Source organism: Panulirus ornatus, chromosome 35, assembly GCF_036320965.1.
Source record: "Panulirus ornatus isolate Po-2019 chromosome 35, ASM3632096v1, whole genome shotgun sequence".
Taxonomy (NCBI): Eukaryota; Metazoa; Arthropoda; class Malacostraca; order Decapoda; family Palinuridae; genus Panulirus; species Panulirus ornatus.
Window position 1 is genome coordinate 2,195,980 of NC_092258.1, and position 14,221 is coordinate 2,210,200.

The 14,221-nt window shown below is 36.0% G+C and overlaps 1 protein-coding gene across 2 annotated transcripts in view; it reads left to right on the plus strand.

Moving 5' to 3' along the window:
* Positions 1-511: 511 nt before the first annotated feature.
* The window catches only part of nej (CREB binding protein nejire), a 48,436-nt gene continuing 34,726 nt past the window's right edge, over positions 512-14,221 (plus strand). The window contains exon 1 of one of the 2 annotated variants that reach the window (XM_071682871.1): positions 512-1,075. In XM_071682871.1, the coding sequence (XP_071538972.1) occupies positions 997-1,075 (79 nt within the window). In that variant the 5' untranslated portion in view covers positions 512-996. The remainder of the gene's footprint in view (positions 1,076-14,221) is intronic. The other variant, XM_071682870.1, reaches the window with a different exon arrangement.

A 14,221-nucleotide genomic window follows, 5' to 3' on the forward strand; every position in this document is an offset into this window, starting at 1 on the left:
CGATCAGCTGATCTCGCGCTCATTACCACCTCGTCTTGTTCCGTGATTATTGACTATTTTCTATGAGGAATCACGCCCAATATTATATAATTGTACTCTGGCTTACTCAATCCTTCATAATGAAAGCTCAGTATAAGTTATATTACTTATTTATTTAGCTTATCAGGTGTGAAATATTGCGTCATGTAATCATTCCATTTAATGGATGTACGTTGTTCATTTTATATTGAAAATAATCCGAAAGGTATTTGAAACTTCATAGGTTTAATGTATGTGATTCATGATACAAAGAATACATTATATTTAAATATGGCGGGTATTAGAAGTGTTGCGCAGAGAAGATGCTGAGGATGGCTACTCGGCGGGCCGCAGTCAGCTTTACAACTATTAAGACTCGGATCCGCTCGGGTCTAGTGACGTCATCCTCGGTTTCTCCACAGTGGCCAATGGCAGTAGAGTTTATGAGCACGTGACTCAAACGGACCAATCAAAGCGTCGGATTGGCGCAGCTACACTCGCTCCCAAACTCTATGACAAGCGTAGAAAAAGTTTTCACTGTGAGCCGCCATTTTGGTTTGACTACTACTCGGCGCAAAATATTTTTGTGGCCGGATAATGTAACTTTGTGTTAATATGGACGGCTAATTTTACAGCATCAGTGTAGCAAGAAGCATTTTCTGTATATACAAATGTAGAAAATGTGATAAAGTATGAAGATGTTTGCGTGTTTTGTGCGGGAAGTGTAGAGGCAGCGGTCAGTGAAGCTGCAGAGCTCAGTTGTGAAATCCCACCAAGGAGATGTCTGCCTCGCAAAGTTACAGTTTTCCTAGCGATCCTGGGCGCATGCCTACCTGAAGTGGAGTGATAGTGATATTGAGTTATAATGATGCAATATGAGTGGTACGGGGACGCTAGAAGCACAGGATTGAGTGTAAAAGTGGAGTGTAGTAGAGGCATCGGTCTTGTGTTCCTGAGCGCGTTGTAAACAAGGACGCCATGGCGGAGCAGCAGCTGGGGAGCGAGCCGCCCAACAAGCGGGCCAAGATAGACTCCTTCCCGTCATCGGACCCCTCCGGTGAGTCCTTTTCTGCCTACCTTAGGCCTCACATGACTACTATGGTGAATTCAGACTCTGTAGTCCTAGTTTTGGGGGAAAGTGAGACGCCCACCTGAGTGGCACGGGGGGCTGAACGTACCTGGCCAAGACACAGGGTGGGAGGTTGTGGGCTGGTAACACCCTTCCACCCTACCTGGGCCTGCCTCACATGGCCTCATAACCATAAATAAGGCTAAGAACTATTCGTTTTATGGCCTATGAGGGGTTCAATTGGGTTAAATTTGACTCAGAACACTTTACATGCGTAGATCTCTAGTCACATGCAATACAAATATATGACATGTCTTGAGGAAGATTTCTTAAGTAGTTTTTTGGTATTTTAAGAATAACACTCTGGTTCAAAAGAACAGATTTTTCTGAATTTCGTTTTTTTCTGATTTTCTGGATGATACTTTGACATGAATCTTAATGTAAACCTCAAGTGTCAAATTGTGGGTGTCATCTCCTGATGTCGGTTTAGGCAGCAATAATAATTTGATATTAGGTGAGGAATGATGTGTTTTCAAACGTGACTCAATTAATATATCTCAAACCGGGATTTGTTATTGTTGTTTATTTGTGTCTGGGCTCCTTCACCAGAACATGTGATCATGACACTAGGCAGACATGACATGTTACAAGACACTTATAATTGTCTGTAATTGTAAGAAATGTTAGTTAATGATATGTTGATAATTAATATTTGAAGATGATAATCATAGGAATGACAGGAGCTTTACTTGAGGGACATCTTTGTTTTGTTTACTAAAACTCATGTTTGTTTCCAATGTATCTGATTGCTTTGGGGTGATTTGGTCAGAATATGTCTCCTGATTTGAAATGCATGTTAAGGAAAGTCATTATTAAAGTGGATTAAAAGATGATATATATTTTTTTTTGCCAAGTTGTTTTCATAGAAGTGATGTTTTGGTCTGTATAGATTTGAGTATTTTTTAAGTGCTGTTTATGTATTATCATGTATGTAAATGAATGACATAAGTATATAATGAATAGATTTTAAGATTAATGAGCAATTGTATCTTGTGTTAGTATTTGCTTGTAGAGACTGTTGTTTTAGGCAAGTGTTTTTCTAAGAAATTTTCATTTTTGTGATTGCCAATTGTTTTTGTTCAGCCCTAATGGAGAGGAGATGTAGAAAGTGAAATGGTGATGCAAGAGATTGCTTTTATTTTTTATTTTTGTACCATTTGTGGTTATGTATGATATGAAATCATGCATAGTGGTAGTTTTGGTAGTTATTTGGGGTAGGTAACAAGTTTTAACATTGTGTAGGGATCTTGGTTATCTCTAACATTTTAGTTGATGAAACCAGTCTTTGCTTGAAATGCTGTCATTCCACAATGTGTGGTGCACTCTTGTTCAGTTTGGTTAAATTTCATTATTGACAATTATAGCGACCAGTAATGAGTTGTTATTGTGAAATTTTAGAGTGAGCTAGATTAATGAAGTTCCATCCCATTTATACTCATGTAAAGTGATTAGAAACAATTAAGATTTAAGAATATTTTTTTAAGTTGCAAAGCAAAGGCAAGAGAGCATTTTGATATGGCATGTCAACAAAATGGATCTTGGAATATTTCTTAACTAGGATTGAAGTTTATATTTCTCACCTGCAACAACATTTTGCCTGGTTATATGCAAGCTTATTTGCACATAGTTTGGATGTCAAGGAGCCTAATTGTTATAGGACCCAATCTTTGACAGTACAGTCTTGGGATCATTATGGCTTAGTAATCACTTGATGTTGATATCAAATTTGCCTTATTATAAACTCCCTTAGGGTTGTAGTTATTGTTTGAAAGGTCTCATCTCTTTGGCTTTTGACAAACTTATATTTCTATCTTTACTTAGGTTATGGCTTGGTGGTTCTTTCTATTCCATGTAATTAGTTAGTTTGCTCTTGTATGATCAATTTGTTCCCAGATGTTTAATTCCTCTTATTTTGTAGAGACAAGAAAATGAATCAGTATTTAGTGTACACAGATACTTTTACTAATTTGTGTTTTTGAATTTGATAAGATTTTTATAAGGTATATCATTATTTTATGTGCTGTGGAATAATTTGACAGGTTTCATGTAAGTGATCATCTGCCGGCAGGTATTTCGTTTCATATAGATACTTCAAGAATTTGAGTATATACCTGTTAGTGTTTAGTAATAAAACAGTTTGAATGTAGTGTTTAGTAATAACACAGATTGAATGTAGTGTTTAGTATTAACACAGTTTGAAAATGTGTATATGGAAGTGTTTGTTTTGAACAGTTAGTGATTAGATTGTCTGAATGGCTTTTTTTTTTGTAAAGTAATCTTGTTGTAGCCTTTTAGATTGCTTTTTTTTATTGTTTGTGGGTTGGTTCTTGATACAGTAATTGATTTTGTTCTCTTTTAAAATGAATGCGTAGATTTTTCAGTTTTTTACCAGCTTTGTTCTCTTGATAATCCTAGAGCAGATCTTGATTTGGTTTCTTTAGTGTGATTGTTCATGTTTATAATCATTGAACAGATGTTCATTTGGTGTCATTAGTTTGCATTGATACCTGTAATGAACCAAGATGATTTTGGAAATTTTGATTTGGGTTTTAATTATTGCATTGTTAAGTACCATTCGTAAACTATTGGTTCCTTGTCTTTCGTTAAGGACATTACATCAATTTATTTGTTTTTAGAATTTGAAGTTTTGCTTTTACGTATGTCTGACAAATATTAATGAGTTAACTGGAGGTAGATGTTATAGTACGTATTAACTTAGAATGGTTTGTATAAGTAGTCCCTGATAGTTTTGGATGTGGGGGTGTTTTCATTTGTGTGCCTTTGTGTAGACAAGGTAAATGATTATGCTAAGATCCCATTGCCATATGCTAGAAGATACTTTAGAATATAATATTATAAAGTTTACAAAAAATGTTTGTGTAATGTACTATCATCTTTATATTTAGGTAAGAAGTTTTTGAAATTTAGATACTGTGTGCAAAGAAAACTACAGTAGTAAAAAGATTACAAAACTTCGTAAGCAACAATTCATGAGGAGCCTGGAGAGGACATTGTTTTTTTTCTCAAGATCGGAAGAATTTGTGAGTGTCACTACAAATCTTGTGCAAGATTTTACCATGATGTGTAGTGAGACAATCATCAAAAAACTTTAAGGAGCTCAATGTGAGGACACATTTGTAATTATATATCCGAAGCAGAGAAGCAGTTAAGGAATATGAACAACCCCCCAAAAATATTGGCTGCTATTGTATTAAAGACCTGATGTAAATGCTGGTCAGGTGTATATTTTGATATTTTTATAACTAGCTCTAGATTGTATTCCATCAGTATGGAAATCAGGCACAGTTATACCTTTGCCTAAGAATCCTCCTGAAGACTTGAATGATTGCAGGTCTTTACCTTTCAGATGTCTAGAAAGATTACTAGTAGCATTAAAACATTTAAAGAATGAAGTTGAACGCAAACTTGACTTTCTTTGTGACTTTAGGTCTGGAAAGCCTACTGAAGGTGCTGTATCAGTAGTATTGAATTTGTATTTGACTTAGAATGTAATGACATGTGTTGGAGTATTATTTTTTTATATTTTAGCTCTACAATTAATTTTCACGCCTACCATGTTACTAGGTAAACTCATAAAATCTGGTACTTTCTTCATTTATTTTAGAGTTTTTGTCTCAGGATACAGTTAGTGAGTTGGGAGTATATTATCGTGTTTTGTCAGCATTTTTGTTCACAATGTGTACTTATGAACAATATATACTTATGGACTAAAAATTCATTTTATTGGTTGTAGAATGTGCTGCGGGCTAATTTGTTGGTTTAGATTGGTGATATGACATAACTATTTAGTTGTGAATTGCAAATACCTGATGTTGTATCATGATGGAATAAATGTAGTCTTTTTCTGAGTACGTAAAAACTGGAGAGTTGATTGTTGACTTAAAGAAAGAGAAATCACAGCCAAGAACAGCTACAGTTGATGGTGATGTGATTGTGTTAGCTTTGATTATCAGTTATAGACTGATCACAGTAGATAGCTACTTTGCAATTTTGGACATAGACTACACTGTAACTCTCAAGTGTTTTGATTGAGATTTTTTAATGTCAGTAGCAAAATTTTGTGTAGGTTATATATTTTTACTGTATAAATTGTTTTTACCTATAGTTGTATTCTGTGGTGGAATAGAGCAAACGAAACTGACCAAGTGGTAATGGTCATACGTTATGGACAAGCTATAAAAAGCAGTTGATTCATTCACTGAAAAACTGAAGATTATTGGTTGTGATAAAATTCAAGTCTTGAATGTAAGTAAATACACTAAGTAAAGACCATACATTTATGTTCGGTAAGTGCCATAAGTTTATGAGATCTGGGAAAAGACAGAACTGTTCCTTGCAAACACACTGATGCAGAGCTAGCTTCATACCACACTCAGTCCATATCTATGTTGGTACTTTATTAAGGAAAAAGCTCTGTTTTTGATGCAAATATTTAATTGAAATCATTTTAAACCTCTAACAGCTTAATTAATTAATGCTTCAGCTATTTCTGTAGGACAGTTTCATTTGTTCATTTGATTAATGTATGATTGAATGTACTATTAAGTATGTAATGTACATGTACTTTACTGCAATGTATCTCCTGCAGTGGGTTAATAAAGCATCTAGCAATTTATCCATTAGTTATATTTTAGAGCCATCACTGTAATAACTTAAGGTTTGGAAGAAACACACCTGTTTGTATCTGTGGACTCCTAGCTTTTAGTTAATGACATAGATCAGCTTTGTGTTACACAGCATTGTTTTCCCATATATGAGATATGTGATTGTGGGGATAGGCACTGTTTGTAGATCAGGAAATAGGGTCATTTGAAGGTGAAACGTTTGTAGAACCCAATGGAACATATAAGACTCACATAACTTCCCTTATTAACTAGGACTTATTATAGATCTATTTATGTACTTTTTTGCTGCTTCCCTCTTTTATCAATGTAGTACAAGAAATAGATGATGAGATGACCTCATTTGCTCACATTTACTTCAGGTGTCATGTATAACTACAGGAACCAGAGCCCTCTGCCCTCATCCATGTCTCTCTGTCCTTTCTGGGATCTCCCATAACTGCTTCATATTACTGGTTTAGCCCACTGACAGCATGTCAACCCCTGTGTACCACATTGCTCCAATTCATTCATATATATATATATATATATATATATATATGTATATATATATTATCCCTGGTGATAGGAGAGAATGAATACTTCCCATGTATTCCCTGCTTGTCGTAGAAGACTAAAAGGGGAGGGAGCGGGTGGCTGGAAATCCTCACCTTTTTTTTTTTTTTTTTTTTCACGTTTCCAAAAAAAGAACAGAGTGAAGCCACATGATATTTCCTCTAAGGCTTGGTCCTCTGATCTAAATGCTACCTCACAGATGTGGGAAATGGCGAGTATGTGTGAAATATATATATATATATATATATATATATATATATATATATTTTTTTTTTTTTTTTTTTTGCTTTGTCGCTGTCTCCCGCGTTTGCGAGGTAGCACAAGGAAACAGACGAAAGAAATGGCCCAATCCACCCCCATACACATGCCTTGATTCAATCCACTGACAGCACGTCAACCCCGGTATACCACATCGCTCCAATTCACTCTATTCTTTGCCCTCCTTTCACCCTCCTGCATGTTCAGGCCCCGATCACACAAAATCTTTTTCACTCCATGTTTCCACCTCCAATTTGGTCTCCCTCTTCTCGTTCCCTCCACCTCCGACACATATATCCTCTTGGTCAATCTTTCCTCACTCATTCTCTCCATGTGACCAAACCATTTCAAAACACCCTCTTCTGCTCTCTCAACCACGCTCTTTTTATTTCCACACATCTCTCTTACCCTTACGTTACTTACTCGATCAAACCACCTCACACCACACATTGTCCTCAAACATCTCATTTCCAGCACATCCATCCTCCTGCGCACAACTCTATCCATAGTCCACATATATATATATATATATATATATATATATATATATATATATATATATATAATGTAGTGTTAATGGGATGGCCTTGATTATGGCCTCAGCTTCTCGTGTCTCTCTGCCAATATAGATATATAAGGCAATTATTTTATTGGTTCCTTAACTCTCTACAAGTATATTACCTACTTTTCCTGATATTCCTTTCTTTCCCTTCCCTGTTAACACTTTCTTGTTATCATTATGTTAAAAAGTAATCTGCTGTCATGCAATGCTAGTTTGAATCACTTCTGGTAATTGTAAGGAATTGATTATATGTTTCAAATCCATGAGTAACTTCCATAATGGTAATAGTATAGATTATCTCAGCATTTCTATTCTGTAGTGTTGTAATTTTTAAGAATATAATCATAGTATGGGGCATTGTTAGATGGTATTACATATGGCATTATGGTTTATTGATATTGGAGAACGTAGGGTTATCTAATGTAATAGTGGGCAGTACATTTGTGATTGTTGATATCCAGTGCCATTCTGATGGTTCTCAGACAAGAGTTTGACTGGTGTCTGAAGACTAGAATATTAAGAGAACTTTTTTCTGCAAGGGAGGTCAGTTGATTTTTTTTTTCTACAAGGTTATTACTGGGTTTACTTCAGTTAACCCTTGCTTTCCATGATTTTTTGGTACATCTCTACTGTCATCATATTTAGTATTGTTCAAATAATCTTAAAAGTTACCCATCTTTGTTTTTTATTGCTTTGTCTACTGTAAATAGACAACTGATGACGTTGCTGCTGGTATTCTCAGGACCTTTGTTGTATGTAGTTGAGTATATATGGTCTTAGTTGAAAAAGTAGTATGATCTTTATATGAGGAAGTTTTTGACATATCTTAGAAACCTTTTCTTCAGTTTTTATAACTGATATTTTGATGAGGACAATTGTAAACATATGGAGTTATCAAATTGATATGAAATAACAAGAGTTGAATAATACTAAAGAATGTAATATGCTTAATAGTTATGATGGTTATAAACTCCTTAAACCTTTTAACTGTGATGTAGATAATTGTACTCATTATAACCTGGGATGACTTGAGGCTAAAGTGAACTATGGATAAATAAAGATTTAATAGTTTTACATAAAACAGAGGGTATGAACATAAACCTTTAACTGTAGTGTGGATGATTTTACTCTTTATAACCTAGGATGACTTAAGGTTGATTTAAAGTGAACTTTGGGCAATTAAAGATTTACTAGTTTCGCATAGAACAGAAGGTGTACCATAGTAAATGTTTGATTGAGGGACATCTTTTTCTTTTTTCTTGATAGCAGTTAGAAAATTCTTATTGAAGTTATTGTTTACAATAAGTGTTGTTTGATGTACCATATTTAAGAAACTAAAAAGATGTTACCATTGGTACAAAAATGATAAGCTAGCTTGAAAAATTTGAAGCCTTGTTGTGTAGGTAGCATATATCATATTTTCCCCATATTGATAAATCAGTAATTTCTTTTGTCGTGTAAAGTTCATTTGCCATTTATCAGGGTTGCCATTGTGTGTCTCATGCCATGCTCCTAAAATATGAATATGCTGGATTATGTTATACTGTACTGTATGTATGTTTGCCTCCATCCAAGAAGGATTTAGATATGTATATGTTGTATACACCTTATGACTAACGCCCTACTCTCATAAAAACAATGCCTGTTCAGAATGGAAATAGAGAAGTGAAATGCATGTAGAGGTAATGTTTCATTCAGGAGAATACTCATTACTGTGGTGTCTAAACTTTGCTTCATTTGAGATGAAGGGGCAAGACCCTTTTGGGTTGCTGTTGATATAGTGTGGTTCAGTAAAGGGAGGGTCTGACAGTATATCATAGCTTTAAAAGTATAAGGTCGTTCTTGAAATTTCATTACATAGGTATGCAAGGTTTTTTTTTTACTCCTCATTAGGGTTTAGAAGTGTTTAGGTTATGATTTCTATTTTGTCATTCTCATGTAACTTTATATTTCATTTCCTCTAAAGCCTTTCCACTCTTTAGTTGGGCATTTAGCAATTCACATTTTAAGTTTATGAATGCAGTCTCAAAATTGTGCTGTATAGCAAAGACATGGTGAATATCTCAAGTGTTTAGAAATCTTACCCTCACAGCCCAGGCTACTGGACTGGGTGTGTGGTTGTCCAGGCTGTTGGGAGCTGCATTTCTCAGGTCCATTTATCCTCTACAGCTTAGTTGGTCAGGTACACTTTGTAGGTACTTGTTAGTGCACTTTTGAACTTCCCTAGCATGCCTCTCATGCTATTTTTGATGATAGAGGCAAGGTGTTGAAAGAGTCATGGGCCTTGGATGTTTAAAGTGCTCTCATTTTATGCATATTGCACCTTTGAATTTTAGAGGTATTAATTTATTGTCTTTCATGCCTATCATGCCAGCAGGTTGTTACTTTTTAGCCTAGCTTAGGAACCATACCTTCTTGGATTTTCCAGATATAGATGCTATACCTTTCATGTCTGTACCCCTGGGAGTTTTGCATAAGAAACAATTTCTGTACATTTTCTTCATTCTCAACCTTTTTCTAGAAGCAAAGACCGCAATTGGTTGTGAATGTTTGTAAAAGAGCCATGTTAGAGTTAATTGGGAATAAAATGTAAGTGGAAACGTATAGAAAGTACATATTCCAAATGGTTTTGTTCTGAATATACTTATGCCAGGGTAATCTGTACAGATAGATAAAACCTGATTAGAGTATGGGGTACAGGTTATTTAAACTATGAAAAATTAAGCTTTGCCAAACAAAAGAAGGGGAATGTCATTTTGAGCATAACTAGGTAATTTAATAATTTTCGATGTCAAGATATTTTTTAGAAAGAAGTTCTTTATTTTAGAAGTGTCATGTGTGATTGATCACTCATTGCTGTTAGTATTCAGATCTGGGGTGAAAATCCAGCATCTTGCCATATCAGAAAGCAATATTATATACAGCGAGGTGTTGGGGATAAGTTTAAAGTCTAAAAGTTTGTCAGATAAGTGCTTGATTATTTTTATTTATCCTGTCCCACAATTTAATTTAGTATACCATACCTTTTTGGTAGTTATTAGGGGATGTTCTGTACTTATGAGGCCTTTGACTGGTGTTTTGTCGCATTGTTGGACAGAGTGTAGGATTCTGTAACAGGTGGGCTGATCTGGAATGCTTTGGATGATTGTAGTTCTTTTATTGTTACTGGTATTGTTTTAGATGGGGATAAGCACATTTTAAAGATATTGTTTGAAGGAGCATACTGTAAGAAGATATATGTTATGCATGCTGTACATTAGATGCTTGTTTACCTCCTCATCTCGGTCTGAGATCAAGTTGTACTGCCAGTGTTTGACCGAGGACTAAAGGCCTCTGTCCCACAACTTGGATGATCAGCTCCACCTTGTTGATTATAGTTCAGAATGTTCTAGAAGTTTTCCAGTGGGTAGTCTGTTATGTTTCTGATTTTTGCAGGTAGTGAATATAACAGTTTTAAGCTAAGGTGAAAGAAAACTTTGGAATATATGTCTCCTGTTCTACATTCAAAAGTCACTTCCATTTGGCATGATAAGCATGGAAAGCTGTAAGATAATGTCACTAACATCAGAAGGTGCCCTAAGAACAAAAAGAGAAAATAGAGTAAACATCGAAAGAGAAAATAGAGTAAACATCGAGACCCATGATTACTCAACACACTACCCTCAAGTGGTAGAAATAAGATGAACTATATTCAGGAGAAAGCAGATCATCTCTGGAGGATACCTACAAAGTTTACTAGCTGTTTTGTTGGGTATTTCAGTAAGTAAGCCTTTGGGCTTTTTTTTACCTATTTGTAATCACCTGTTTGAACCTTCTAGGGAGTGTTTTACATTGATTCCCTCATCCTGTTAAGGCACATTTTTTATAGTTTCTAGCTTAGTTTCTTGCAACATCATCTGGTTGTCTTCTACTTACATTTTTGAAGGTACTGTTCATTGTGTTATCAATCAGAAAACTTAAGGTATTGTTCAGGTCACATCTTACTTTTTTCTCCTCCAGTGTTGGCAAATTTGTTGTTTTGTAGCCTTTCCCTGTAACTAAACTCTCTTAGTGCTGGTGCAGTCTTTGTTGCCCTACTTTGGACCTTCTCTAATAGTTCATTGTACTTGTTTAGATATGGTGACCAATCTTAAGTCCTCGTGTAGGATATGAATGACTTGTTAAATACTTCATTATCAGCATACGTGAAAGCTATTCTAGTATTTGCTGGAAAATAGTTTGTGTCCTAAAGTATTCTGCTAATATGGGACTCTGTTGATATGTTTAAGATGATACCAGTTTTCAAATTCTCACACATAGAAACCTGCATCTTTTTTCTTACTAGATATTGATTATAGGCCTTTTTTTCACAGTGACCCAGCTTCAGTACTTTACATATATGTGGGTTGAACTTCATCAATCATGTATCATACCTGCTCTGGAGTTTGTAAAGGTACCCTTGTAAAGTGATGTAGTCAACCTTTCTTTACACTTCCTTCATGATCTTTGATTATCTTCAAATATATTCAGGTAGGAATCTATATTTACAAGGAAGTCATTTACGTAAATGAAGCAGTAATAGTCTCAGAACAGAACAGAGCATCCATTGTACCCTTCCACTGAGAAAATCACCTATCCCCTGCTTAGTGATTCAGCTTTTTAATCAGCCTCTCAGGTAGCGCAGTGTTAAATGCTCCCTAGTAGTAAGGAAAAAAGTTGTTAAGAACAGCCTTCCCTTTTATCCAAAACAGATCACTCTCTCTTGAAGAAATTAAAAGGTGTGTTAGACATCCTTCTTTCCCAGAAACTGTGCTGTGTTTTGCTTGGGTAATTTCTCAATAGAAAATCATGCATTTGTTTTCTGAGATCTTTTCCTGGACTTTTGTGACCATAACCATCAGTGAGACTTGTATGTAGTTTAGCGCCTGTTCCTGATGTTCTCAAGTATAGGTGTGGCATTTGCATTTTTCCATTCCTTGGTATATTGCCTTTCTTGAGTGATGCCTCAAAAAGTATTTCAAGAGGTTTATCTACCATGTCTGCACACATCTCAAGCATGAGGTGAAATGTCTTCATTACTCAGAACTGAGTATGGGTAAAGACCTTTTAGTATTCTTGTGCTGTCTTTTGTAGTTATCTCCATGTTTTCTGAAACCTCATCCCCATTCCATCTTACTAGTGTTGGGGCCAAAGTGTCTTTCACAGGGAAACACCCATAAACTTGTTATTCAGTTACTTATCATGCATTATCGTCATCCGTTCTTCCTTCAGAATCCCTTAGCCTGATAAGCTGCTTTTTAATTGATATCTAACTCGTAATTGATTTATGGAAAAGTTTTAGGCTTTCTCTTGCCTTGTCCACAATATTCTTTTCAAAGTTTCTATTTTTACCCTTCTTATTCTGGTGTATTTCTTTGCTCAATTAAACTTTGCAAATGCTGGCTAGCTGGAGTGCCATGGGCATCTTTTACTCACAAACAGCATTACTGATCGGAGGAGAGAAGTAGAATGGTGGTGGATCTAGAGTCTGTATATGTAGTTAGACTCTCAATTGGGAATCCATGGAAGATATAACAGTATATAAAGATAGAAATTGTAAATCTTAGTGTGGAATTATTTTCATAAATCAAAACAGTTTTAGAAGCCTATTTGTGTTAGTGTAAAAGCTTTTCCATATTCTGAACTACTTCTATGATATGGGGCCCCTATATGTTCCATGAAGTAAGTCTGAACCTTGAAAGGTATCTTCTTTTGGCACTTGTAATTTGACTTTGGTCCCCTTATATCCGGTCTTTGATCCTGATGCACCAGTAACTTCATTATTATTTGAGGCTGCCAGTTTACCTGTTTTGAATGAATGCAGTGAAGTGACTGTCATGTGTGAGTTAGCTTTTGGTGGCCTCAGAAAGCCCTTCAAGGCCAACATGTGGTAGCTTAAAACCTTGCCTAGATTCTGAAGTAGATACATCCAAATTTGGGACCTCTAGGTGTTATATGTAGCAATAGTTAGTCTGAATCTTAGAAGGTGGCCTTTATTGGTCTTTAAGGCTAGCCTTGGGTGCCCATAGAACCTGCCTCTGATACTGAGGAACCTTCAGTACAATTTTAGGCTACAAGGTCACCTGTATGGAATCAGTGCAGTGAACTGAATGCAGTCTGTGAGGCAGGTATGGTCTTTAGGCCTTTAATGGCCTCATCACAGCCTTCGAGACCCAGATTCTGAAGTACCTACATAGAAAATTTTGGACCTTTATGTGCTGTGTAAAGCTGTAGCAATATTGAACTGTGAAATATGAAAGGTGGCTATTATATGCCTTCAAGACAAGGCTCAGGTACCCTTTGGTCTCGAGTTACCTTCAGTATGATTTGAGGTGAGAAGGTTACCAATTTTAAGTGAGTGCACAGAACTAAGTGTAATCTGTAAGACTGTTGTGTTTTTTCTTGGCTTTTGTTAGCTTTAAAACAACTTTCAAGGCTTAAGTGCAGGGGCTTGATACCTTGCCCCAGTTTGAAATACCTGCACCAGAAATTTTTGGCCTTTAGGTGCTATACGAAGCTGTAGTGAGTTTGAACCTTGAAATGTGGCCTTTAAGGCCAGAGTCTGGTATCCATGGATACTACCTTTGATCTTGCTGTACCTTAATCATAATTCAAGGCTGCTAGGTTGCCTATTTTGGTTGAGTAGAGTGAACTAAGTGTAATGTTTAAGGTTGGGGTGGCCTGAAAACCCTTCAAGGCCAATATTCCATAGCTTAAAACCCAGTCCATATCCTGAAGTACCTACACCCACATGAAGCCGTTTGAAGTCTGAATCTCCTCAAAAGGTGGCCTTTGTTGGCCTTTAAGGCTTGAGTCTGGTAACCTTGCATCCTTCCTTTAATCCTGAGGTACTTTCATTATGGTTTATGACTTGTGTTGCCTTGTGGCTGCCCAGTGCAACGTTGAGTCTTCAGGATCAAGTTCTGGTCAAGGCAGCCAGTCCGCTTAACCTAGCTGTTCATCCTTCCTAGGGAGCTGATTGATAATATGGGTGCCTGATTGTGTTGGTCTGATTCATGGTTAGTGAAATTTGACCCA